This window comes from Cololabis saira, chromosome 21, assembly GCF_033807715.1.
Source record: "Cololabis saira isolate AMF1-May2022 chromosome 21, fColSai1.1, whole genome shotgun sequence".
Taxonomy (NCBI): domain Eukaryota; kingdom Metazoa; phylum Chordata; class Actinopteri; order Beloniformes; family Belonidae; genus Cololabis; species Cololabis saira.
This window is the reverse complement of record NC_084607.1, coordinates 2,321,757-2,349,224: the sequence shown is the minus strand read 5'-3', so window position 1 is coordinate 2,349,224 and position 27,468 is coordinate 2,321,757. Positions and strand designations below refer to the sequence as shown.

Sequence of the window (27,468 nt, the reverse complement as noted above, 5' to 3'; positions counted from 1 at the left end):
AATTAACCTTTACACCATATTCTAGTTGAAACTTTAGAAGTTTTGGGGCTTTTTTTGGCTCCTGCGCTGCTGAAATCGGGGCGTCCCTTATTTCTATTTCTGAAATGTGAAGAAGAGGTCCATAGTACCATCAAAATATACATATAAGAGGTCCATAGTACCATAAAAATATAGATATAAGAGGTCCATAGTACCATAAAAATATAGATATAAGAGGTCCATAGTACCATAAAAATATACATATAAGAGGTCCATAGTACCATAAAAATATACACATAAGACACAACTCGCACTAGCGGCTAACGGCTAGGCTAACGGCTAGGCTAACGCTAGTCTGGATCAAGCTGAGAGAGTTTTAGGCCGTAAGGTGAACCCCGTTATCGTTTCATCCCGCTCCCACCTTTGGAGACGACACAGTCTGTATGATCAAAAAGATTGATTCCTGCTCACCTTATCAGTAAAAGTCCAGAGCTCAAAACCCCCCAAGAGTCCCGTGATCGGGGCCGCAAAACGGGACTAGTTTCTTCTGAGCGGAGGAAGATTTTGGTCCGCGGGTCGAGGCGCGGTCGTCACGTGATCCCGCTGCTCCAATAGGATGCGCGTTGCTAGACGAATGTGACATGGAAACCACATTTCCCAGCATGCCACAGTAGTCAGGAGCATGCGCAGTAGCCCTGCGGGAGGTTCTCTGACAAATGAATGTCGCTACCAAGAGGTGAGTTTGTGTTGGACTCTATTAGACACTAGAGTGAATCCAGCGCTGTCGGGGGGAGAACATTTCCCTCTAAATACAACATTCTAGTCTCCGGGACGACAATCTACATTTACCAGCAGGAAACACTCGAGTGGTGGACACGAGTTTGGAGGAGATGGACCGGAACCAGAACCAGGACCAGGACCAGATCCAGGACCAGATCCAGGACCAGATCCAGATCCAGATCCAGGACCAGGTCCAGGACCAGATCCAGGACCAGATCCAGGACCGGGGTCAGAACCAGGACCAGGACCGGGATCAGAACCAGGACCAGGACCGGGGTCAGAACCAGGACCAGGAGTCCAGCAGCAGGACCAAAGCGGACTCTTCCTCCGCTGGTCTGCAGGTCAGTGTTCAGGTCCACGTTCCCGCTCCTCCTCGCTCTTTCTGTTGCTGCTGATCATCCAAACACTTTAGTTCATTGTCAGTAGCTTTTTCTTTCTTTTCTTTTTGGAACAAAACCTTATTGAAAATATACAAACTCTCAAAGAGGATAATGGACAAATATCAATTTAAATGCAATATGAAAAGAAGGGAAAATAAAAATAAAAAATGGGGATTCTTGTAAGGAATACAAAAAACAAGGCGCTCTAAGAACTATAAGGTGCATATGAATAACAAAATAAATTAAGCATTTAAATTCACATAATGGAGCATAGAAAATGAGATTGAATATTAAAGAGCATATTGCAGGTTAGAATTTTTTCAAAAATTATACCTGACCTTATGTGAAAATGACTATGTGAGAAGTTAATGTAGGATTTAATATGTTTTACAAAACATAAGGGCACGCATTCAGAGGAAAAAGTGGCTGATTTTAGCCAAGCTCCTACAAACGCTTTTTTTTAGAACACCGCGTCATATGATGTAGCGGGAGGGAGACGTCTCCACAGCTCTGCCCCATCTGTATGCCCAGACCCGTCCACACGTAGCCGGGTATCTGCTTAACCGAAGATATTTTCCTACGTTTGGACCTGTCATCCACATGAAAACGCAAATAAACGAATGTTTAAAAAAAACTCCGGGCAAAGTGAAGATTTTTGAAAACTCAGTTTATGTAGATGCGTGTAGACAGAGACAGAGAGCAGTTTTGCGTTTTCGAACGTCACATTATGCTCCAAAAGAACAACAAATCTGCTCTGAGTCTGACGTGTAACGTGCGACCCAGAACTACAGATGATCCACAATCTGTCCCCCAGGCTATTTATTAAATAAATGGTCTCGGATCTTGACACGTTACACCGACGCGGAGCCCTACGCCGTAGGGTACGCGGCGACGCGCAGCATGGCTGCAGCCCGGCTGCGTCGGTTTAACACGGCAGCTCCGCGGCGGACACGGGGAGACTGGAGCTCGTTATCCGAGGAGGAGGCGCGGATCCCGGGAAGCGGCGCAGCAGAGGCGGCCTGAAGGCTGGAAGACCAGATGATCTACAGGTTTGGAATGCTTATAAATGTGGTCGAAAACGCATATCTTCGGTTCTGTGTGGAAGGTTTGATGTAATGTGGATACAAAATATTAAATTCGGTTTTAAAAATACCTGGTTATTTCGGATGCATTTAATCAGAAAAAAGAGAAGATAATAAGCCTGTTTTCTGTTTAGAAAGTACAAACGTAGACAGATTACAAGTACTCACCCATTTTTAAGGAGTTATTTTCGGAGTTTTTCTTTCAGGAGCGCAGGGCGGGGGCTGCAGTGAATAAAGGCGGATTTATGGTTCCGCGTAAAATCGACGGCGTAGCCTACGGTGTAGGGTACGCGGCGCACGCAGCGTTCTGTGCATCGCCGCGTAACCTACGCCGTTGGGTCTGCGTTGGTGTAACGCAGACTCATAAATCAGCCTTTTAAAAAGCGAGTTTCAGCTGTCAATTTATTTATTTATTTATTTAAAGGACAATGTGCAGGTACATTAAAAAGATGGCTGCGCCAGAGTTAGCCACAAGCTAATTTCCATCTGTAGTCCTTGACAAACATAAATACTACACATTAGGGTTTACAATGACAGTGTTCAAATACAAATACAAGAAACAGACTACTGTACAATGTCCTAAAACCACAATAAAAGGTTAACATTTAAAGCACTTAGTGCAAGTACAAAATACAGACTGATTAAAATAACATAGATTAGAATAATTGAACCTAAAATAAGGTTGGGTCAAGATAAATAAATCAGAAAATCCAAATGCCATCAGATGGTACCCACAAAGGAACCATCTGATGGCCAATCAAAAGAACGTGGGGGGCCTAACGGGTTGGTAATTATAAGGGTGTGGCCCGTCATATTGGTGTGAATACACATTCACAACCTCTTCAGTGTCACAACTAACATTAAGATCCATTATTTTTCCTATTGTTTAATTCACCGCGCTCCCTCCCGAGACGTCACTTCCGGTTCAACTTTTTCAGATGCGGAAGTAAAATACTCTCACAAAAACAACTCCGGAGGTCACTGTAGTATATATTTATGCGTATTTCAATGAAAATTCAGTTCCTACATTATTTTCCTACACATTGATTCACAGGGGTCTCCAACCTGCAATATGCTCTTTAAATTAGAATAACAAATAACAAGCAATGTGTAGACTTATTTTACTTGCATTTTTGTTTTCTACTCTTTTGAGACATGAGAAAAAAATCTTAGAAAATCGTTAATAAAACCCAGAAAGGAGGGTTCACAATTTCTCCATTCAGCACAATGAATATGGTACTTACCCACTAACAAAATTATATTAATAATATCAGAAACAGAAAATTCCAAATCACCCATGAAGAAAATAATATGGCTTAATTCAAAAGGTGGAACATTTTTAATTTTAAGAGAAATCCAATTGTGTGTCTGTCCAGAAACAATGAGACAAAGGACATTCATAAAACAAATGATCCAGTGTTTCTTCATCCTTTTTGCAGAAGGAACATTGATCTACCTCAAATTTAAATCTTTTTTTAAGAAATTCTGCCACAGAATAGACCTTATTCATAATTTTAAAATGTACTTCTTTAACTTTAGGCAAAATGGGTCCGGGCCGGGCCAGGAGCATTTGGATGCAGTGTTTGGGCTGGATCTACTAAAGCATTGCATGTACAGGACTGTCTCTGAAAATTAGAATATTGTGATTTTCTGTAATGCAATTACAAAAACAAAAACGTCATACATTCTGGATTCATTACAAATCAACTGAAAAAGCCTTTTATTATTTTAATATTGCTGATCATGGTTTACAGCTTAAGAAAACTCAAATATCCTTTCTCAAAAGATTTGAATATTCTGGGAATCTTAAACTGTAAGCCATAATCAGCAATATTAAAATCATAAAAGGCTTGCAATATTTCAGTTGATTTGTAAAGAATCCAGAATGTATGACATTTTAGTTTTTTTAATTGCATTACAGAAAATAAAGAACTTTATCACAATATTCCAATTTTATGAGACAGTCCTGTAGTGTGTGCAAACCTCATAGCACAGTAATGACACGCAAATACTGTAAATGTACAACCCGATTTATTCACAGATTTGCAATGAGGACTGTCTTTCAAATATGCAAAATAGCCCTTATTAGTTAATACGTTTGTCTCAAGGAATATGCAAGATATGGCGTTTACACACTATTTTGCACAATACTGGAAGGAAGAAAATGTAAATTTGCGCTGTGATTTATCAAACCTGGAAATTACTTCTGTTTTTAGTACGTTTTAATCAAAGGTACAAAGTTAAAGAAATCAACATTTATTTAAAAAGGAATGGAATCACTTTCTTTTTTTTCTTTTTTTTTACCTTGTCTGCACACATATTAATGATTGATACCATGCAGGTAAAAACCAAAGGCATATATATGTGCATTATTGCTATATTTAATATATATACATATATACGCATACATACGCATACACATACATAAATATACACATACAAACCCAGTAATTTGGGCACGTGCGTGCGTGCGTGCGTGCGTGCGTGCGTGCGTGCGTGCGTGCGTGCGTGCGTGCGTGCGTGCGTGCGAGCGTGTATATGTATGTGTGTTTAAATGTAAAGGCTCAGTTATGCTTCTGCGTCAAAATGGCGCCGTGCCTACGGCATCTGGTTTTCGTCGACGCAGAGGACACGTCGTCACCTGCGCCGTCTCTCCCGACCACACGCAGACCGAGAGGGCTGTGATTGGTTCACTTGGTAACAACGCCTTTCCGGTTCCGGTGGCATCCCCGCCACCCTGCCTTTTTTTAAATCACTTGACAACAATGGATCCGAGAGACGAGAGAGTCAGCGAGGAAGTGCGGCGTTATAAACACCTTTTATGATCAATCTTCACTCCATCATAAAGATGTAAAGATGGGCCAGAACTCCTGGAAGGAGATGTCCCTGAATATTGGCCTTGACGTGGTCGAATGCATTAAAAGGTGGAAGAAAATTCGTGATAAATACGTTCGGCTGAGGAAGAGGATGGTGTCAAGGAGCGGGGATCCAGGAGGGAGAAAAGTCCCAGAATACTTAAAGGGAAAGTTCGGTTTTTTACAACCTGGACCTTATTTATGACATTTTTTATGGTTGTATACTCACCCAGAAAAGTTTGGTGTGATTTGGAGTCCTTCGGAAGATATTAGGAGGTTTTTTGCGAGCCGCTTCTCCGTGTAATGGAGCGCATGAGGGCATAGACGGACGCAGACGATGCAGCGTCTAAATAACACATGATTGCCACGAAACTCGTTCATTTCTTTTATGAATCACTAGATCTGCTTCCAGGACCTGTTGTAACATTGTGGCGCGGTCTGTGTATTAAATAAATAATAAATTTCCGTTTGTAAACAAGACCTCTGAACTCATGACGTCATCTCTGTGCGCGCACTCTGTCCTCCGTTCCGTGAGCTCTTCAGCCGTATACTCTGGCTCAAAACGGTAAGGACGGCCATCATATTCAAAGTCGTCGTCCACAACCTCAGAATTTGACAAATATTCAGACATGTTTTAAATAACTAACAGTAAACTAACAGTAGCGTGAGGTTTCTGTACACGGAGCTGCGTCTGCGATGCGCGCACAGAGATGACGTCATGAGTTCAGAGGTCTTGTTTACAAACGGAAATTTATTATTTATTTAATACACAGACCGCGCCACAATGTTACAACAGGTCCTGGAAGCAGATCTAGTGATTCATAAAATAAATGAACGAGTTTCGTGGCAATCATGTGTTATTTAGACGCTGCATCGTCTGCGTCCGTCTATGCCCTCATGCGCTCCATTACACGGAGAAGCGGCTCGCAAAAAACCTCCTAATATCTTCCGAAGGACTCCAAATCACACCAAACTTTTCTGGGTGAGTATACGACCATAAAAAATGTCATAAATAAGGTCCAGGTTGTAAAAAAACCGAACTTTCCCTTTAAGTTTCCTTTCGTGGTTGGCGCCTCACGTCAAACACAGAGGCACGGACTCGAACTACGATGGGCAGGTAAATGAGCTCCTTTTTTCTACTGGTAACCCCCGGTTTGGGCTAACAATGCTAACAATGCTAACAAAGGGCATGATAAACAAAGCCCATACTTGGCTAACCTATTGTTTTCCACTCATACCGTCTTCATAGCTCATTTAATCCATACATTTAACAATAAAAACTACACATTAAAGCAGATGGACAAAGATTCCACATAATTTATTACATCAAAAATACTACCAGTGTGTACTCCACTACAAATTAAAGTTCTGCAGTCACAACCAAATTTAACTTAAAGTACATACATATATCAGCAGAATGTACTCATTGTGTAGTAAAACGCTCCCTCCGTGTTTTATTATAAGATATTTCTGAATTGGAAGTAATCCTGCATTAATGTGTATACTGCATTTGACTAAAATGTCTGTTTTTTCACTATCACAGGAAGGAAGCCCCTCTCCCCCTGCATGTAGCACCGAGCCATCGTCCCCCTCCTCCCCCTCCTCGGCTGACCCTCCACCGGGTTCCAGTACCCAGCTCCCTTCTGGTTCCAGCCAGACGGTCCCCTCAGCTACCCATCTCCCTCCCTCTCTCCCTCCGTCTCTCCCTCCCCTCCCTCCCTCTCTCCCTCCATCTCTCCCTCCCTCACCGTCGCCGCTTCTTTCTGGGTCCACGCCGGGACAGCGGCGAAAGCGGCGGGACCACCAGGATGAGCTGTTGTCCACGCAGATGGCGGAATACACCAACCGCCAACTGGAGCTCCTTCAGCGGCTGGGACAGGAGCCCCAGGATGATGCCTTCAGGCTAGGCATGTCACTAATAAGTCTTCTGAGAAGGGTCCCAGAAGAGGACATGTTCACAACATACCTCTCAATGCTGCATTCCGGGGAGGCCTTCCTGAAGAGCTAATCTGCATTCTTTTCAGCACTCTTTTGTTTGTGTGTGCGATTTGTTTTTTTGCACAGTTGGTTTATTGCACCGTTTGTGTGTGCGATTTGTTCTTTTGCACAGTTGGTTTATTGCACTGTTTGTGTGTGTGATTTGTTTTTTTGCACGGTTGGTTTACTGCACTGTTTTTGTGTGCGATTTGCAGTTTGTTTGAATAAAGTGCACTTTGATTATATTCTGACTCTGAGCATTTCATGTATCAGTATTTTCAATTATTAGGTATATGATAGGCCAGTGTGTATACACAAAACCATAGGGTTATGAATGAAGAGAACACACCAATTCCTTTACTTTTCAATTCTAAATTAATCAAAATTTTTTGACAGTATTTAAAACTGCGCAATTCAGGCGTAAAGCTAGGAACAACTTATTACCATCTCACTTGTAATATATTATTTGTAATCAGAACAAATTCTGTCCCCATGATAAAATTATCATCCCCCCTGATTTGTAAAAAAAAAGAAAAGAGTACTGTGTGTATAGTGTGTACATAAGTATATTTATATAAATATCTATATGGGCATGTGTACTAATATATAGAAATATGCAACTGTATGTATGCATGTATACAGATCTGTGTGAGTATAATTACAGTATATAATACTGTTACCCGTGTGAGTGCAGTGAATATTTATAAATACAGGTTAAGTGACCAGTGAATGGGGGTAGGACTAAATAAGTTTACACTTCTTCCTACTCTTTTTGTTAATGTAAATCAAGTTAGCAAGTTTTAAAGGATGACATTTGTTTTGTTTTCTTAAACTTCTCATGAAGTGTCTTTTAATTTTTTTTTTACACGTACAAATATAAAATAAATCAAACCAAAGTTTAAAAATGTAAAAACACAAATTATGAATTGTTTCAATATTCACCTATTTTAAGGCCAGCAACTATTACAAAAACAATACTGGGATGAGGAAATCAAACATTTATTTTTCTCCACTTAAGGAACATTTATCACAGCCCAATTGTTTATTCCCAAAACAAATATTTACAAAACATGACAGCTAAATTAACAATTTCATTATTAGCCAAGAGTGCCACGGCACACTATGCCATTCTGCCATGGCACAATTCCCTGCGGTTACAGAAAGAAGGCAGTCAAATCATTGCGGACAGCCTGGGCAGCTCTGGTGGAACGGCTCCTTGACATCTGTGAGGGATCTATGGGCCCCACCAGATTTGAGTCCCCTGCTACCAGTCCTCGCCACTCCCCAGGCTCCACTGATCCACCTGAATCAGAGTCTGCAAAGCTTGATGTATCTGCTCCCTGGTGTGTTCAGATCGTCAGTGTAGGCCAGGTAGTTGTGCAGGACAACACATGCCTTTACAACATCCACGACCTTCTCTGGCAGGAACTCAACATGCCGTCCAAGAATCCTCCACCTTGCCACCATGATTCCAAAGCTGTTTTCAATGACACGCCTGGCTCTGGAAAGACTGTAATTGAAGGTCTGCTTCTCCATGCTCAGATTGGTCCCTGCATCGGAAAGTACACAGTTTGAGTATTAATGAATAGAACATTGTTATGTCACAATCATGTGAAGTAAAAACAAAGTAAGTGGCCATTACAAAGACAACTACGTTTGAAATTAGGTATCTGCCATACCTGGGAACGGGCGCATGAGATTGCAGTGCAGGGGGAAGGCAGCATCACCAACAATCACATGGGGGATTTGGACTTGTGTTCCAGGGAGTTTCGCTGGTGCGGGCAGATTGAGCTCATGGTCGAGCAGCATCGAGCCAAATTTGCTCTCCTTGAAAACGCCCCCGTCACTTTCCCTTCCATATGCGCCCACGTCCAACATGGTGAAGCGATCAAAGAAATTGAGCATTATTTTGAAGTTGCTTAATCATTTTACATATCTACATTTTTAATGTAAAGAAACCCCTGGGTGTTCGGTTGTTTGCTGTTTTCTTGTATAATGTCTGTATGTCTGTTAATAAAAATAATTTAAATATTAAACATAAAAATAATATTAATACAATTTAATAAAGCAATACCTTGCATCACATGTTGCCATCATAACAATGGAGTGACAACCCTTGTAGTTAAAGTAATCACTCCCGGAGCGTGGAGGTGCCTTGATGTTGACGTGCTTCCCGTCGACGCTCCCTACACAGTTCGGAAAGTTCCACAATCTCCAAAAGTCTGCAGCAATAGCTTCCCACTGGCTAGTTGAAGGGCAAGGAAGAAATTCAGGCTGCAGGACCGTCCATAAAGCTTTGCAGACCTCGGACACTACACCAGATACAGTGCAGGAGGACAACTTGTAGCTCGCTGCAACAGACTGTTGGCTACCACCAGAAGCTAAAACTCGCAAAGTAACTGCAAGTCTCTGGGCTGCATCAACAGGCATGGAGTGTGTGCTCTGGTGAGATATCAGCGGCTGCACACGACGAAGCAGATCGTCAAATCGACTTGCTGACATTCTAAAGTACCTGCAGGAGAAAACAAAAAAAGCAGGAAAGATGTGTGAGCCTCAAAAGTTGTCCAGGAGAATAAAACACAAATTACAATGCATGAAAGCAGCTTTCCCAAAAAGCATAATCCTCAACAATAAATCAAGATCATGAGATAAAATACAACTTTTTATTTTATTTTATAATTCCAACATTTTCCATAATGTTTTCTATCTCCAAACTATACATTTTAATATCATTTTTTAAATCGCATAACTTCAACTTTGAAACCCAAATGTCATTTTATGATTTTGCATTTTTTTTGTATTATATTGGTGGAAATGGCCTACGATACCATTTATTTAGTAGTTTAGGGACCTGTGCTTGCATTGATCATTTTCAAGAAACGAGAAGATGGGCACCAGATTTAGTAGAAAGCTAATTCCATCTCATTGGTTCTACATGAAACATTGAAAATACACACCACATAATGAAACAATGGTAACAGAGACTGCTCTTTGCATGAAATCAGGCATGATGCCTGAGAACAATAGTTACCTGAAGTGCATTTCTTCCTCGATGTCTCGCAGAGGTCGAACAAGCACTGAAAATTCGCCCGTACTTTGCCTCGGTTGGTTCAATGGGCGCACATCCCATTTCCTCCTACTCCTCCTTCTTCTGTTGCGAATATAATTTAAGATAAACATATTTCTTTCGACATCCAACAACTGCAACTCCAGCAAGATCCTTTCCCTCTCGATCGCCATTGTTTACAATGTGGCCGGAAAAGCCGGAAGCTAAACAAAGAGTCAACTAGAGACCATCATAAACCATTCAGGAAAAGACCGCACCCCCCTAGCGCTCGCGGGGGGTACTGCTCCGCGACGAAATGGAGTGTTGCAGAAGTCCGAAGGGTTCACGACGGCGTCACGGCTGCGGCGTAGGCACGGCGCCATTTTGACGCAGAAGCATAACTGAGCCTTAACTGTGTGTGTGTATGCATATGTGTGGCTATATGTGTGTATGTGTGCATGCATGAATGTATGAATATGTATACGTGTACGTGAGTGTGTATATGTCTATGTGGCTATGTGTATGTGGGCGTGTGCGTGCGTGTGCGCGTGTGTGTGTGTGTGTGTGTGTGTGTGTGTGTGTGTGTGTGTGTGTGTGTGTGTGTGTGTGTGTGTGTAATAAACCAAACAAAGCTCCACCTGAAGTCTATCTATAGTGGGGCAGGGGGGGGGAGCAACCCCGCCCCCCGCGGGCCGGACCCGGTCCGGGCCCGACAACCGAGAGCCCCAGACCCAGGCATCCCATTCATTCATCCATTCACCTATCCGATATCTATACTAATAATAATATGATATACTGTCACAATAATAATAATAATAATAATAATAATAATAATAATAATAATAATAACCATCTTTGTATGACATAATGTTAATAAATTATTAAATTTTGTTGTCCTGCCAATGGAGGCAAACTAAATGTCCTTGTCAAATGTATTTAGTGTTAATATGTGTTAAAAGTGTTAAATGTGCAGTGTCTACAGTGCTGTTAAAACCGTGAGGCGGGGAGTGCCGGGCCACGCGGGACAATGCCCCCCACGACCCGGACCCCCCGCACCTTCGCCTATGTGCGTATGAATCGTGTAGGAGGGGAAGGAGGGGGAGCAGAGGCCGAAGCCAGGAGGCAGGACCAGAGCATCGGAAATCCCTACACACGTAGGGACAGATTCAAAGCCACTACACTACTTTTCTTCACTACCCCTAGGTGGAAAGAGGAATTGGGACACCACTACCCTCACGGGAACGCGCAAAATTTAGGGGTAGGGATGAAAACGAGGGGTAGGGGGAGTATTGGGACAGGGCCTTAGTGATTAACAATATCCAAGTGAAAAGGTTTGGGTTGTTGCCAAAACAATAAAATATTTTCAAGGACTGATTAGTGCCTCTTAACGGAGCCTGCAAAAATGCTGCCACTTAGATCATCTTCATTGTCAGTAGCTTTGAACTGAGCAGCAGAAAACACAAACATGTGACCTTCCCAAGAGACTTTTAAACTTCTCTACGTCCGAATATATAATATAGATGTAGACTGTAGGCAGGGCATTAGTGAATGGGATTCAAATTCAAAAGTATTTTTATTCATGCAGTCGTGAACTTTCAGCGCTCTTTTCTTCATGTATGTGTGACATTTATTTATTTTTTTTTGTTTGTTTTGTTTTGTTTTTTTGCACAATAGTTGTCCTTATCTCTTTCATTCACTGTGACCGGAAAAGTCGGATAAACCATTCAGGAAAAGATTGCAAACTAGCGGTCACGGGGGGTACTGCACCGTGGCGAAATGGAGTGACTGAGAAGTCCGAAGGGTTCACGAAGGCGTCATGGCGACGACGTAGGCACGGCGTCGGTTTGATGTAGAACCATAATTCAGCCTTTAGGCTCATCAGTAGTAGTAACAATGAACATATAATTTTAAATGAACATGAAAACACCTTAAATTGGCTTCAAATCAGACAAAACCAAATAAACTTCACCTCAATAAATGAAAGTTCGAAAGGTACAAATTATCCATGCTGGGTTCACTGAGTTAGTCCACAAGCCCTGAACAAAGGATGCAACACTTAAGACAGCCCAGTTTTCAGGCCGTGTGCTTGTGGTGCTGCAATGGTTCACAAACTTTTTTGCCAGGTCTTTTGTACATAACAGAATTTTCGAGCCCCGACGCACGCACGCACGCACGCACGCACGCACACACACACACACACACACACACACACCTGCAATTTATTTCATAAATTGAACATATGTTCTAAAAAATTGTCCATCTCTGTAAAGATAGATTTTCAACCTGACCAGCTCACAGAGATTGAAACAACAACAATACAAACAACGGCCAAAATCTGAACATTTGCTCTTCAGAAATTACACCATTAATCTCCACATCTTTTCAGTGGAATTTCTATAAACAATTTATGATTTTGTTCAGAGGGTGAGTAGCTTTACCCCTTCACACTTTTGTTTTGACATATTGAGATGTTTTATCTCAATGTTTCTGGCTGTCAAGAGCCATTGATAACAGAACATGCTTAACATAGCACTCAGACATAAAAGTCCTCATTGTTTCACTGCGAACATGACAGACAACACTTGACTTGAACTGAAAAAGGATTTGGAAGGTCAACCAACAAACTGATCTAAGTCTTTTTCTCTTTCCTTACAGAAACATAAAGCCAAAGAGAGAAAAAATAGGAGGGATAAAGTCCTCACCACTTCACCAGGTCTGAAGGTCCGAAAGAGGATTCATACTGAAGAGAAGCTGTACAGCTGTGATCAGTGTGGGACAGCTTTTACCCACCAGGGTAATCTAAGGCGTCATCAGCGTATTCACACTGGAGAGAAGCCTTACAGATGTTATCAGTGTGGGGCAGCTTTTACCCATCAAAGTAATCTAAGGAGTCATCAGCGTATTCACACTGGAGAAAAGCCGTACAGATGTGATCAGTGTGGGGCAGCTTTTACCCAACAAGGTCATCTAAGGAGTCATCAGCGTATTCACACTGGAGAGAAGCCTTACAGATGTGATCAGTGTGGGGCAGCTTTTACCCATCAAAGTAATCTAAGGAGTCATCAGCGTATTCACACTGGAGATAAGCCTTACAGATGTGATCAGTGTGGGGCAGCTTTTACCGAACAAGGTAGTCTAAGGAGTCATCAGCGTATCCACACTGGAGAAAAGCTGTACAAATGTGATCAGTGTGGGGCAGCTTTTACCCAACAAGGTCAGCTAAGGAGTCATCAGCGTATTCACACTGGGGATAAGCCTTACAGATGTGATCAGTGTGGGGCAGCTTTTACCAGGTCAGGTCATCTAAGGAGTCATCAGCGTATTCACACTGGATTTAAGCCTTACAGATGTGATCAGTGTGGGGCAGCTTTTACCTTGTCAGGTAATCTAAGGAGTCATCAGCGTATTCACACTGGGGCTAAGCCTTACAGATGTGATCAGTGTGGTGCAGCTTTTACCGAACAAGGTCATCTAAGGCGTCATCAGCGTATCCACACTGGATTTAAGCCTTACAGATGTGATCAGTGTGGGGCAGCTTTTACCCAACAAGGTGATCTTAGGCGTCATCAGCGTATTCACACTGGATAAAAAATTGTCTGTGATCAGTGTGGGGCAGCTTTTACTTGGAGAGCTCAGTTAAAGGTACCAATTTAGACATGTTATGTTGTCCTGAGAAAAAAAGAAATCTGGATTTTTGTTTTCAGTTTCAACTCAAAAATGTGTTTAAATTAGATTTTTCACCAGTGTATGTTCCATTGTTACATCATTTAAATAAAAAAAGTTCTCTGTTTGCCTGCTGGATTTCAGTTTCCTGCTCACTGCAAACTCACAACAAGAAATAAGTGAAAGACATACTATGTTGTCCTGAGAAAAAAATAAATTTGGAGTTTTGTTTTCAGTTTCAACTGAAAAATGTGTTTAAAGGGGACCCATTATGGCATTTAATGTATATTTTAAACAGGCCTTGAATATCTTAAAAACAATCTAAAGCTTGTTTTTTCTACATAAAACAGAAATTCAGCCTGTGGGCCATGTCTTTATTTTTACCGCTTCTAACCTCATTTTCTGTGAGTGATTCTGAGGGGCGGGGCTATGATAATGAGGCTCTGTGCTGATTGGCTGCTTGAATGACGTGTAGCAGGGGAGGAGACAAAGCCTCGCTCCGGCCAGAAGAGCAGCGGCTCCTGTTGAATAAAAATAATTCAAAACTAAGCTGAATATGTAAACTGCATGTGCTGGTTACCTAAATGTTTCTGTGTGTGCATTCTTCTGACTTTTCACTGAGACAACCATTCTGTAACAGGCACCAGATAAGAGGGGCCCCGAGCAATAAACTTGGGCCACCTTTCCCCCCCTTTTTCTGTTGAACTAATAAAGCAGCCTGACACACACAGAGCAGTAGATCTCAGCATGACGATTTAGAAGCAGGCTGCAAGAGCTCTGCTCTGCTGGATCTCCCTCATGAGGCCCTCTTTAAATCTATCCCAGTCTTGTGTCTTTATTTCACTTTTCCAGCTCAATCAACGAACCCGGGCTGATCAGTCCGATCACAACACTCCGTACACAAAGCGTGTCCCATGCGAGGGAGCTTCGGCGACAAAATCAATTCCATTGCTTTATTTTTTTTGTATTGGCCTGTCGTAACTGGCCGCGAGTTTAACGGTTTCAGTGTGGACAGAGAGCGTCCGATGTCACGCAGCTCGACACGATAGTCAGACGCTCGCATGCAGTTACACGGTGTAAACGGATCTTCAAGCCTGAATTGCGGTTCTGCGTTAAATCGACACGTACCCTACGCCGTAGGCTCTGTGTTGGTGTAACGCAGAACCATAAATCAGCCTTTAGTTCCCTGAAGAGGGAATGGGTCACCTCGTCTTCACACTAATTCACACAGGAATATTGAATTGCCTGCCTACGTGGATGTCTGCTGTTGCTGCTTCTGCCTGCCTCTACCCCCCCCACCCCCCCTCTGGTCATCCCACTGCTGCTTCCACCTGCCTGCTGTGTGCTGCTGACGTCCCTGACTCCCCCAGTCTGGCCTTCGGCAGGAGGGTCCCCCCTTATGAGCCTGGTCCTGCTCAAGGTTTCTTCCCTCCTAAAGGGGAGTTTTTCTTGCCACTGTTTGGCTTAAGGCTTTTCTCCCACTATGGGAGTTTTTACCTGCCATTGTTTATGTAATAATTGCTCGGGGGTTTATGTTTATGTTTATGTTCATGTTCTGGATCTCTGGAAAGCGTCTAGAGACAACATCTGTTGTATTAGACGCTATATAAATAAAATTGAATTGAATTGAATTGAATTCTAAACAGGTACACCACAGTTATTTACTCCGATTCCTCATCATTTCATTTCTTATGTTACAAGACAAATGAATCATGTTAACACTGAAGGTTCACAAATGGCAACTTTATTGTTAAAAAAAATAAAACATAAGTTCAGGTGCTCAGGTGCTGGTGGAAGATCTGAAACCATAAACTGAAGAAAAATTGTATTACTAGTAGAGCTCCGGTGTTACCTAACGAGTGATTGGCTCCGTTAGGTAACACTGGAGCCACTGAGTGGCCCCGGTGCTCCGGAGCTAAGCTAAATACTTAGCCCATGCAAAGATCATACTTGTAGACAAATATAAATAACATAAAAAAATAACGTCACTTACCACATGTGTCCTCTCGTTATTCTGCTGATCTGGATTTCTTCAAAGACCCCGTGTGAACCTTGATGTTGGTTAATTTCTGTATGATTATCATCTAAAAATATCAGATTACTACACTATATGGGGTGCATATAGACTAATGTGTTCATCTGACATGTACATAACATGTCGATATGAAGATATGTGAATGATGTATGCAGATATGAGTATGTATGCACGATTTAAATGTAGCATGAGTTATGAGCATGCGGGCATGACTGTGTGACAGAATCATTTAATAAGGTCAAAATATATTTTCCCTCATACCTTCCACCCTTTCGATCATTATACGATCGCTCAAAAGAATAGACTAATCACACTGCAGCAATCAGACCAGAATATCTGCAAATAGAAAATCATCAGTCTTCTCCACGGGGGGTTCAACAGGTAACTTCTTATGGTAAACTTTAGTCAGGGACATTTCAAATCAAGCAGTGGAAGACAGGAATAGTGACATCATGTATGTTTTCCAATGTCCAAACCAAAAGAATCAACTTAAAGCAAGTTTATTTGTACACCATATTTTAGCATCAAAGCAGTTCAGGGTGCTTTACAGAATAAAACTATGTATAAAATAGTGGCAGAATAAAGAAGAGGCTTAAACTATAGTCAAAATGTCAGTATGATACCCTGACCTCCCCCTCCCTGTTTTTATGGCATTAATTACATACACTCAACACCGGGGGGGGGGTACCCACATCACCCGCGTTCCCTCGCCGGCCTGGGATAGGCGGGCCGCGGTGCCTGGGTGGCCTTCTGGCGGGGCTGGATCCCCCCGGGGAGGGAAACGGTGCGTGAACGTGCGTCTTTGTCGGTGAGAATGCGGTATGAAAGGGTCCTGCCATGGAGGATTTGGGCATCCATTTACAGGACAATTAAATTTAATAATCTGGCCCCCCCCACTGCCCGCATGGTGGGGCGCTCCTTTGGTCCTGCGGGGGGGGGGCGCTTTCGTGGGGGCGGGTGCGCCTGCCCACGTCGGCCGCCGGGGCGGCCTGGGTTGCCTCCCACCCTCTTCTCCCCTCTGTGGGGTTGCTGGTGGCCTGGGTTCCGGGTTCTTCCTTCTCGGCCTCTGGTCTCGCGGGTGGCGGGGTTGCTCCCCCCCATCCCCCACTATAGATACACTTCAGGTGATTGGACTATTCTTAGCTGTCCATCGTGTACGTTGACGACGCTTGCTCCAGGGCAGGGAAAATTACTTATTTGCAGAAATTACTGCATTTAAATGCATGTATTTGCCTTCTAGTGGACATATTAATTACTGCATTAAAATGACTTATTTGCCCTCTAGTGGACATATTAGTTACTGCATTTAAATGCATGTATTTGCCCTCTAGTGGACATATAAATTACTGCATTTAAATGCATTTATTTGCCCTCCAGTTAACATATACATTTCTGCATTTAAATGCATTCATTTGACCTCTAGTGGACACATTCATTACTGCATTAAAATAACTTATTTGCCCTCTGGTGGACATATATGTTACTGCATTTAAATGCATTTTTTTGCCCTCTAGTGTAGACATTAATTACTGCTTTTAAATGCATTTATTTTTCAACACACGCACACACATAGCCACACAAACATATACACACACACATACTAAATTAATATAAACACATCTTAACAATTTAACAGTTTTGCAGTTTTTCTTTCTTCCCCTCTTATAATCTTATGCCCCCACTTTCTGTCGTTCAGTGAGAGAACTGAGCTCTAATTTCTTCTGTCAGGACTTTAAATCTGGGCTGGATGGTGTCAGGTTCTCATATGCATGTGGAGGTGCTCATTGATGAGCCTGAAACGATATTTAGTTTGAATTATGTTCACTGTGGAGAAAGCTGCTTCACAGCTGTATCTGGACCCAGACATGAGCAGGATGTTTTAAGATGGTCAGTTTATTTTTCTGTGACTTCAGTTCAGACTTGAGTGGATATGTTTGATGAAAAACTTTGTGTTTTGTTTCAGTGACGTTTCACTTCACAAGGAAAAGAACTTCAAAATGACAACAAGAAAGCAGGCGAGCAAGCTGGATGAGGATATTGAGGACATCAGAAAGTCCTTAAATTTCATGAGTGGTGAGATAAGCCAGCTTGTCAAGCAACAAAGTGAGCTGGCTGCACTCATGAATGAGGTTAAAACCCTCAAACTCCAGGTGAAAGAAAGAGATACAAAAATAAATTACCTGGAACAGAGACTGGATGAACTCGAGCAATACTCGAGAAGAGATGATGTGATCCTGTCGGGGATTAAAATCAGACCGAGAACCTATGCGAGAGCGGCCGCGCCCAGGTCAAGCAATGGAGAAGACGCTCCAGTCGAGGAGCTGGAGACTGTGGAGATGCAGGTCACCAACTATTTGGAGAGCCTGAACATACACCTGGACCCAAAAAACATCTCGGCATGCCACACTCTCCCCAGCAAGGACCGGAAAACCCCCCCAGCAATCATCATGCGTTTCGCAAATCGTAAAGAAAAAACAGCCCTAATGAGGCAAAGAAAGAAGCTTGCGAATACTGACATATTCATGAATGAACACCTCACAAAAAAGAATGGCACCATAGCAAAAGAGGCTCGCTTCCTGAAGAAGCAAAAGAAAATACAATCAACCTGGACATGGAATTGTGCTGTGTTCATAAAACTGAACGGATCTACACCAGAGGAAGGAAAGACAATAAAGGTAAAAGAACTCAGCGACTTAGACAAGTACAAATAAGGAAACACTGATGACTTTATTTTAAAAAAAAAAACCTCCAAAACCACATGATGGATATACTATTTTTCTTTTTCTTTCTCTATGAAATACCTGAACTGAGCTTTTTATTTTTTTGCATGGACTCTTTGCATGGATTCTGCACGCATGTTTTTTATTCTTTAAGATGCGAATATACTATTTTTCCCTCCTGCATGAGACAATTATCTGCCTTCCGATGGACTGTCTTTGTGTTGTGGACTAAATGTGCTGTATGGAAGCATAACCCCACTGCGTGGACTGCACTGACTTTCTGTTTAGTTTTTTTTTTTTTTTTTTTTTTCTTCTACTCATCCTCTGGATGCCCTGAGGGATAACGGCGCTGCGTTTAGTTTTCTTTGTTACTTTTCCCCTGTAGGCTACCCTGTGTTAATTTATTTTTTCCTTCGCTGGACTTTGTTTGACTTGTTTTTCTGTTTTTCAGCTTTTGTTTTTGATGATGCGGTTAACTTGTGTGCATGTGGCTGTGTGCGCGCACCCGCGTGTGTAAGGGTGCCTGTGTGTGCCAGTCTGTGTGTATGTGGGTGTGTGTGTGCGTGCGATGGCCTGTATGTTAGTGGCGTGTGGTTGTGTGGATGTGGCTGTGTGTACTTTGTGTGCTCAGCTGTGCACGTTGGCGTGAACAGTACGCCCGCACCTATATGTGATATGTGTCCCCCTGTCCGCACACTGCGCGACACTACTGCTCGGGAATGAATATTGTTTATATAGTACAAAAGCATGTTTTGATTGTTAAACAGAATGACTGAGATGCCAGAAATCATGTTCTCACACGGGGAAGTTGAGGAGGGAAATATGGAGGAAATAATGAACCAAAATGGTAGGGGTGAACATTTAGAAAATTTATACACCAAGTATGAAAACCTAAATTTCAAATGCTTTGACCCACATGAACACAAAACATATGAAATTGATAATGATTTAGATCCTGAAAATAATTTTTATAATAACTTAATTAATAACTGCCAGTACTACACTGATGAACAGTTCAAAGGATTACATACAGATGATAGTTTCACAGTAATACATTTCAATAGCAGAAGTCTCTACAAAAATTTCCAAAAAATAAGCAATTGTCTCAAAAGCTTCAAAAAAAAAAATCAGTGTGGTTACCGTGTCTGAAACGTGGCTTGATGATGAAAAGAGCAGTGCTGTAGAACTGGAAGGATATGAACTATATACATCACACAGGACAAATAAAATAGGGGGGGGAGTTGCCATATATGCTGATAAAGCACTCAAATCAAATCTAGTAATAAAAACAAATATTGAAAATATCCTTGAGTCCATTACAATAGAAATACATGTTGAAAATGCAAAAAACATAATCATCACCTGTATATACAGAACGCCTGGAACATGTCTCGACATCTTTAACTCCAACATGGAGAACATGTTTGGCAACACAAAAAACAATAAAACCTACATAATCAATGGTGATTTTAACATTGACATCCTTAACCCACATGGGAATAATAAAACCAACCACTTTATCGACACCATGTTTACTAATAATCTATTCCCCATCATTACAAAACCCAGCAGAATAACCATAGACACAGCAACACTCATTGATAACATATATACAAATGCTATAGAGAAACAAATAACATCTGGATTACTCATTAACGACATAACTGATCATCTCCCTGTCTTTGCTATATTGCCATATTACCTCAAAAATAAAAGTAATCAAACAAATCACTACTATGAAATAACACGACAAAAAACACCTGAGGCCATAAATGCTCTTAAAGCTGAGCTGCAGACACAGACTTGGAGTGAAGTCTACAACGCATCTGACCCAAATGAAGCCTATAATGCCTTCTTGGCTGTAGTAATTAATTCATATAATAAGCACTGCCCAATAAAAAAGACACTACGTACAAACAAACAAAAACAGGAAAAGCCATGGATAACTCAAGGTTTAAATAATGCATGCAAAAAGAAAAATCTACTATACAAAAACTTCTTAAAGCATAGAACCAATGAAACAGAAACACGATATAAAAAATATAAGAACAAACTAACCAATATATTAAGAATAAGTAAGAAGGATTATTATCATAAACTATTGGAACAACAGAAAAACAACATTCAAGGTACCTGGAAATTACTGAACAGTCTAATTAAGAAAGGCACAGGAAAACCACAATACCCAACGTTTTTTAAAAAGGATAATACAATAAAGGAAAACACAAAAGAAATCGCAAATGAATTTAATAAATTCTTTGTGAATGTAGGACCAAATTTAGCAAAGGAGATTGAGGACCTGAGAGAAAATGACGGCCTAGATGAAGGTCTCATTGATCAGAATCCACACTCCATCTTCATTGCTAGTGTAAATGAACAAGAAATATTGAAAATTGTTAACAATCTGAAAAATAAAAAATCAACTGACAATACAAATATAGACATGACTTTAGTCAAAAATATAATTGATACTATTGTAAAACCTTTTACCCATATTTGCAACCAATCACTCTCAACAGGTATCTTTCCAAATGAAATGAAAATAGCTAAAATAGTACCAATATACAAAAGTGGAGACAAACAACTATACACAAACTATAGACCGATATCACTCTTATCACAATTCTCTAAAATTCTAGAAAAACTTTTTGTAGCAAGACTTGATAGCTTTATTGAAAAACACCAATTACTAAGTAATAACCAATATGGATTCAGAACCAACAGATCAACCTCAATGGCAGTTATAGAACTGGTAGAAAACATATCTAAAGCTATAGACAATAAACAATACACTGTGGGGGTCTTCATTGACCTAAAAAAAGCATTTGACACGATAGATCATAAAATACTATTAAAAAAATTATATCGATATGGAATCAGGGGTATTGCCCTCTCTTGGCTGGAAAGCTATCTAAATAAAAGAATGCAATTTGTTAGCCTAAACGGAGTCGAGTCGGAACCCTTACAAATAACTTTTGGAGTTCCTCAAGGCTCTGTACTAGGGCCAAAATTATTTATCCTATATATAAACGATATATGTAAAGCCCTACGAAAAATGCAGTGTGTCTTATTTGCAGACGACACAAGCCTGTACTTATCTGGTACAGATCTGGAGCAGCTCCTGCATGCAGTACAGAAGGACCTCAACATAATGAATAAATGGTTTAAAATAAATAAGTTATCATTAAATATCAGTAAAACCAAATTCATTGTTTTTGGCAACAAAATGATAAATGTTCCAATAAACCTAATTATTAATAACATAAAACTAGAACAAACAAACACTACTACATTTTTAGGAATAACTATTGATGAAAAACTCATATGGAAGCCATATATTAATACCTTAAAAAGAAAATTATCTAAAACAATAGCTATATTATATAAAATGAAAGGTATTGTAAATAAAACATCATTACAAGTACTATACAGATCCCTACTTCTCCCATACCTGACTTATTGTGTGGAAGTGTGGGGGAATACGTACAAATCAATAATTCATCCCATTTACATTTTACAAAAAAAAGCAATTAGAATTGTAAACTTGGCTGATTATCTTGCACCAACAAACCCACTTTTCATTCATAACAATACACTTAAATTCCAAGACATAGTTAATCTGAACACCACTGTTATAATATACAAGGCTTACAACAATTTACTTCCGGGCTGCATGCAGGAACTGTTCAAACCAAGAGAGGGCAAACACGACCTCAGGGGAACTGCAATGTTTGACACAACAACAGTTAGAACAAATGCAAAGGGAAGATGTATATCTGTTTTAGGAGTAAAACTGTGGAACTCATTAGAAAATGACCTTAAACTAGCAAATTCAATAAAAGCATACAAAATATTATTCAAAGCAAAGGTAATGGACACATATATAGAAACACAATAAACAAACAATGAAGAATGCACACATGCACGAGATAAAATGACAACTTAAATTTGTTTTGCCGGTTTCCTTAGCATCTTTTCACTTTCTGTTTTCAGAGCTATCATTATTATTATTATCATATTATTGCTATTATTATTATTATTATTATTATTACTATTACTATTATCATCACCATCATTATTATTGTTATTATTATTATTATTATTATAACTATTATTATAATTATTATTATTACTATTATTATTATTCTGTGTAGACTTATGATACTTCATTTGTTTTTTTTTTTTGTATATTTTATTCTGTTAAAAGGTGGGCAAGATAAGCTTTATGCTTCAAGCCCAGACCTTTTCGGTCAAATCACAGGGAAAAACCTGTGTTATCTTGTTTGTTGATTTTTCATTTTTGTTTGTGATTGACCGAAATAAATATTTACTACTACTACTACTACTTTCGCACTTTGAACGCCACGGTCTCTGAACGTATGAGCAGTGTCGGCGTCATGGGTGCCCGCTTACTTCAGTCACTGTGCCCCCTCACTTTTCTTCTTTGGCGGTAAACAAATTTCCCGAATGTAATGCTCCTCCATTACATTATCCTCCTCTCCATCCAACACAGACTCAGCCATCCTGGTGGCAGTCTGTCCAGTCAGCCCCTTCAACAGAGCCTGACTTCCAGACTCTGCCATCTAGCTCTGTACACCGGTCGCTTCGCTCTGCGCAAAAACCTGCGCCCCACTTTGCGCTTCGCCCAGCGCAGCAGAGCTGGCTGTCAGCTCTGACAGGCTCTGCTGCCTGCCGTTCCCCCGCTCTGTTGGGGCATGAACGGATCAACTTGATATATTAAAAACATGTATGTGACCTCGTTGTGTGTTACGAGTAAAGCCTTTTTCACATAGAAGACGGCAACAGCGCCGGGGTGGCGCAGAGTCGTCACAGAGCAGGGCGCGCCTGCGCGCATGGGTCTCCAACCCTGGTCCTGGAGAGCACTATCCAGCAGGTTTTAGATCTTTCCCTGCTTCAGCACACCATGATACAAGGAGCTGTGTCAACAACAGAACTGTCCAGGCCTTGATGACAAGTTAATGACGACCATTGATTAGAATCAGGTGTGCTCATGCAGGGAGATACCTAAAACATGCTGGATAGGTGCTCTGCAGGACCAGGGTTGGAGACCTCTGTATATATTTGTTGCAGGTTGCTTGGCGACCGAAAAAAAGTTTCATAATATTGGTAAATGATTCAATTGATCCTGATATGAGGCATGGAAATGCTATATTTTATTTTAAATGAACATTTTATTGTTAAAAGAGCAAAAGAATATCACATTTTTACAGCTTTTAAACACACCAGGTATGTCCATATTCTAGGAGATTTCTCTCCAAGTTTGTCCCTTTTTATTGATGTCCCGATAGGCCTGCAGTCTCGCATCCCACAGCTCCTCACACAGACTCACAGAGACGCCCATCCCGGCGTGCGCCTGGATGCGTGCCGCCGACCTCGGCTGCAGACCCTGCACCCTTGCGCGGAGCCGCAGCACATACACAATGAATGGCAAAGCCGGCGGCGGCTGCCGCTGTGCGCACTCTATGTGAAAAAGGCTTAAAACGTTTTCAGTCAAAGTAAAATGTGCGCTTCCTTGCATTATTTCCACCTAAGTGATTTGATTTCTCCACATGTTTTAGACAGATTATTAATAGGAAAGTAGTGAGAATGCACTTTTTTCCTTAAAATGCTGCTGTCCTACACGACTGATTTGGTGCCCGCCCTAATAAGCCTCGTGCCCCCTCTGAATATTTGCTCTGGTGCCGACCCTGCGTATGAGACACTGGTTTTGTCCCAGTGGGAAGACTGAACAGGATGAATTTGTCCATTCCGGGTTGCATATTTAAAAATACAACGAGGACAAAACTTAGTTTGATTTTACTTTAAGTTATTTACATTAATAAGTTGTCAGGACTCAGTGTGTCGGGTTCATCCGAGCCTGATCAGCTGCGACGGGCACAGCCCGCACCGCAGCTCTCTGGTCGCTGCAGCCCAGTCACTTTCCAATGCTTTTTCGAAAGCCCGAATAGTCCAGTCCAGCAGACACGACAGCCCACGCATCTACATCTACCAACCTTCAGCAGTAACGACGGAGCCCACCGCCTGAGCGGCAGCCTCAGCCGACCTCCCCGGCGGGGACGCGCCGGGATAAATGATCACGCCGCGCTCGCTTGCTCTGGGCGCAGACCCAATTAATCGATCCCTAATCCTGGCGGATCTAAACCTACTCTGTGCAAAATGAAGGATTTTCTCTGTAAATACACACCATTTCTCTTACTATTACACGTACAGCTAGCTGAGTGTCTTCTCCTCATTTGGTTGGGAGTTGCTATGCAGTCCCGCGGCCCTCGCGGCCCACACGTACAAAACTGAATTCTTTTTGGCGGCCCACTAGATGGCGCTCGCGGCCCAAGTGTGGGCCGCGAGCGCCCTATGGTTAAAGGGGACCTATTATGAAAAACACGTTTTTTCTTGTTTTAACATATATAAGGTGGTCTCCCCTCACCCTGCCAGCACAGGGGAGACAAAATACCATGAAATTCTGCAGGGTCTCTGACCCCCGCCGGACAGAGTCCCCCAGTGTCACGTGACCTTTTTTTGAGCCATTCTGAATCTGCGCCTATGGTGACGTCACCATAGGCGCTCATTTCCATAGGTTCAGCCTCCGCTGCTGAAACCACGCCCACAACCAGCTCTCTGGCTCTGGCTGGAGCGCGGTCCATCCTTCAGCCAGTCGGACGCGGCGCCGCGGCGGAGCGGATCCGGGTTAAATCATCCAGGTTCCCAGGTGGTTTGGGAGCTGGGTCCTCGGGGGTCTGTCCCAGGTCGGACCAGCTTCACTCTCCGAGATTTTCAGCGAAATCTGTCGGTTTGATCCCCGGTAACAGGAGATGCGCCGCGGATGCGCCGCGGATGCGCTCCGGAGCGGATCTGTGCGCCCGCCGTGACGTTGCAGCGCCCGTCGCGCAGCATCCGCCGGGCAGATCCGGCTGAAATTCCGCTGGTCGGTCCCCGGGAGTCCCTGCTACCAGTCCAGGCCGGTTCCTGCGGTCCGGGCCGGTCGGAACCGGTCAGATTCCCCCGTTAAAGCCGCAGTGATGCGCGCTGCCCCAGCAGCGCTGCTCCCGGGCGCCCGGCGTGGCTCTGGGGCCAGCGTTCAGCATCCGCCGGGTAGATCCGGCTTAAATAGTGCATAAATGTTATTTATATACAACTCATATTTTATTTTTTTAACAATAAAGTTTCCATTTGTGAAAATTCAGTGTTGTGATAATTTACAGGCTTGGGCTGCTCTGGCGGAGCAGGTTTATTCTCCTCCCCTGCTACACGTCATTCAGGGAGCCAATCAGCACAGAGCCTCATTATCATACCCCCCCCTTCCCTAAAAATGAGGCGCAGAAAAAGAGGTTAGAAGCGGTAAAACTATAGACAGGGCCCACAGGCTGGATTTATGATTTATGTAGAAAAAACAAGCTTTAGATTGTTTTTAAGACATTCAAGGCCTGTTTAAAATATACATTAAATGCCATAATAGGTCACCTTTAAGAATCACTGCTCTAGTGGACATATAAATTACTGCATTTAAATGCATTTATTTGCCCTCTAGTGGACATATAAGTTACTGCATTTAAATGCATCTATTTGACCTCTAGTGGACATATATATTAATGCATTTAACTGCATTTAAATGCATTTATTTGCCCTCTAGTGGACATATGAATTACTGCATTAAAATTACTTATTTGCCCTGAAGTGGACATGGAAGCTGAATCCCAATCTCCACCCTCACAGACTCACAGACTTACGTGCGCGGTGCCGCGACTTGCGTAAGGGTTTAGGGCTGTCCCATTCCTAAAATCGTTAAGTGCGCGAGGGCTCCCGGCAGACATTTTGAGCCATTACTGCTCACTTCCCGTAAGTCCGCATCTCTGCAGACTTTTGGAAAGGGAATTACCCACAGATCATTGCGTTGTGACATGAAAGGAGGTTACCAGGGAGAATGTAAACAAAACAGGGGGCGGAGGAAAAGGAACCATGTGCGACTGCGAGACGAAAGAAGTTCACCTGTAAGTATAAATACATAGCTCACTGGTGATTTAAATTCAGAAACTGTTGTCCCGTGAGGATTTTTCAACGGCCCTATTATTTCCTTTACAAAAAGGGAGCTAAAATGTAGTTGGCTTCATCATTTTTTTCATGAGTTTCAATTTCTTTTGTTTTCATTTTATATTAGACAAATCCTCAGTTGACCTGGTGTTGAATAAACAAGACTTGCTTTTCTTTAATCTGAGTACAGTGTTTGAATTAAGATTTCCTTTGTTAACAGAAATGCATACATGTAAATACTAGTAAGATAGTATTAGATCCGACACAAACAAGTCAGGCAGTAATTTGGTTATTCATTTATTTATGACCACAAAATGTAAACAATTTCAGCAAGTTGAACAAAAACGTTGCAGTAAATAGTAATAATATAACTGTAATATTTAGCTCAGATTACCATCAATTTATACGCTGGTATGGGTAGATTGAAAGAAATACACTAGATTAACAAGGAAATACATATTGTATTATGCGCATATTTAAATTGTGTTCTTTGTTGAATTTTATGCTCCTTTATATAGGCTACCACTTTGTTTTCAAACATCCGTAGGATGATCATTCCCAAACTTATAATACCGGTACGTAACATTTTGATCTGACTAGGAATTTTGTAAATTGAAATGTTAAATAAAGTTTATTAAAAAAAAAGTCCGGTTTCTGCTAAGTGCTGTCCCATTCCTATTTATACCATTTGGAGCCCTCACACCCTCTCACACTTGATCACGTGCCGCTGACGGGTGGAGATTGGAATTCAGCAATAATTTACTGCATTTAAACAATTTTTTTCCCCTCTAGTGGAAACATTAATTACTGCATTAAAATTACTTATTTGCCCACTAGTGAACACATAAACTACTGCATTAAAATTACTTATTTGCCCTCTAGTGGACATAAAAGTTACTGCGTTT

General features: G+C 41.7%; 2 protein-coding genes across 3 annotated transcripts in view; one reads left to right on the top strand and one right to left on the bottom strand.

The window, feature by feature from the left end:
- LOC133421847 (zinc finger protein 239-like) overlaps positions 1–855 on the bottom strand; it is a 156,346-nt gene extending 155,491 nt beyond the window's left edge. For both annotated transcript variants that reach the window (XM_061711633.1, XM_061711634.1), the window contains exon 1: positions 451–855. The gene's annotated coding sequence lies outside the window, so the exon portion shown is untranslated. The remainder of the gene's footprint in view (positions 1–450) is intronic.
- On the top strand, positions 680–14,033 carry LOC133421851 (zinc finger protein 664-like). The gene is made up of 3 exons (XM_061711638.1): positions 680–715; positions 832–1,100; positions 12,755–14,033. Exons 1-3 carry the CDS (start codon positions 700–702, stop codon positions 13,685–13,687), a joined length of 1,218 nt encoding a protein of 405 aa, XP_061567622.1. The 5' UTR covers positions 680–699; the 3' UTR covers positions 13,688–14,033.
- Positions 14,034–27,468: the final 13,435 nt, after the last annotated feature.

Excerpts from the sequence above, each read along its gene's own strand:
- LOC133421851 (XM_061711638.1), top strand. Across the intron at positions 1,101-12,754 it reads CTTCCTCCGCTGGTCTGCAG|AAACATAAAGCCAAAGAGAG; the intron begins GTCAGTGTTCAG and ends CTTTCCTTACAG.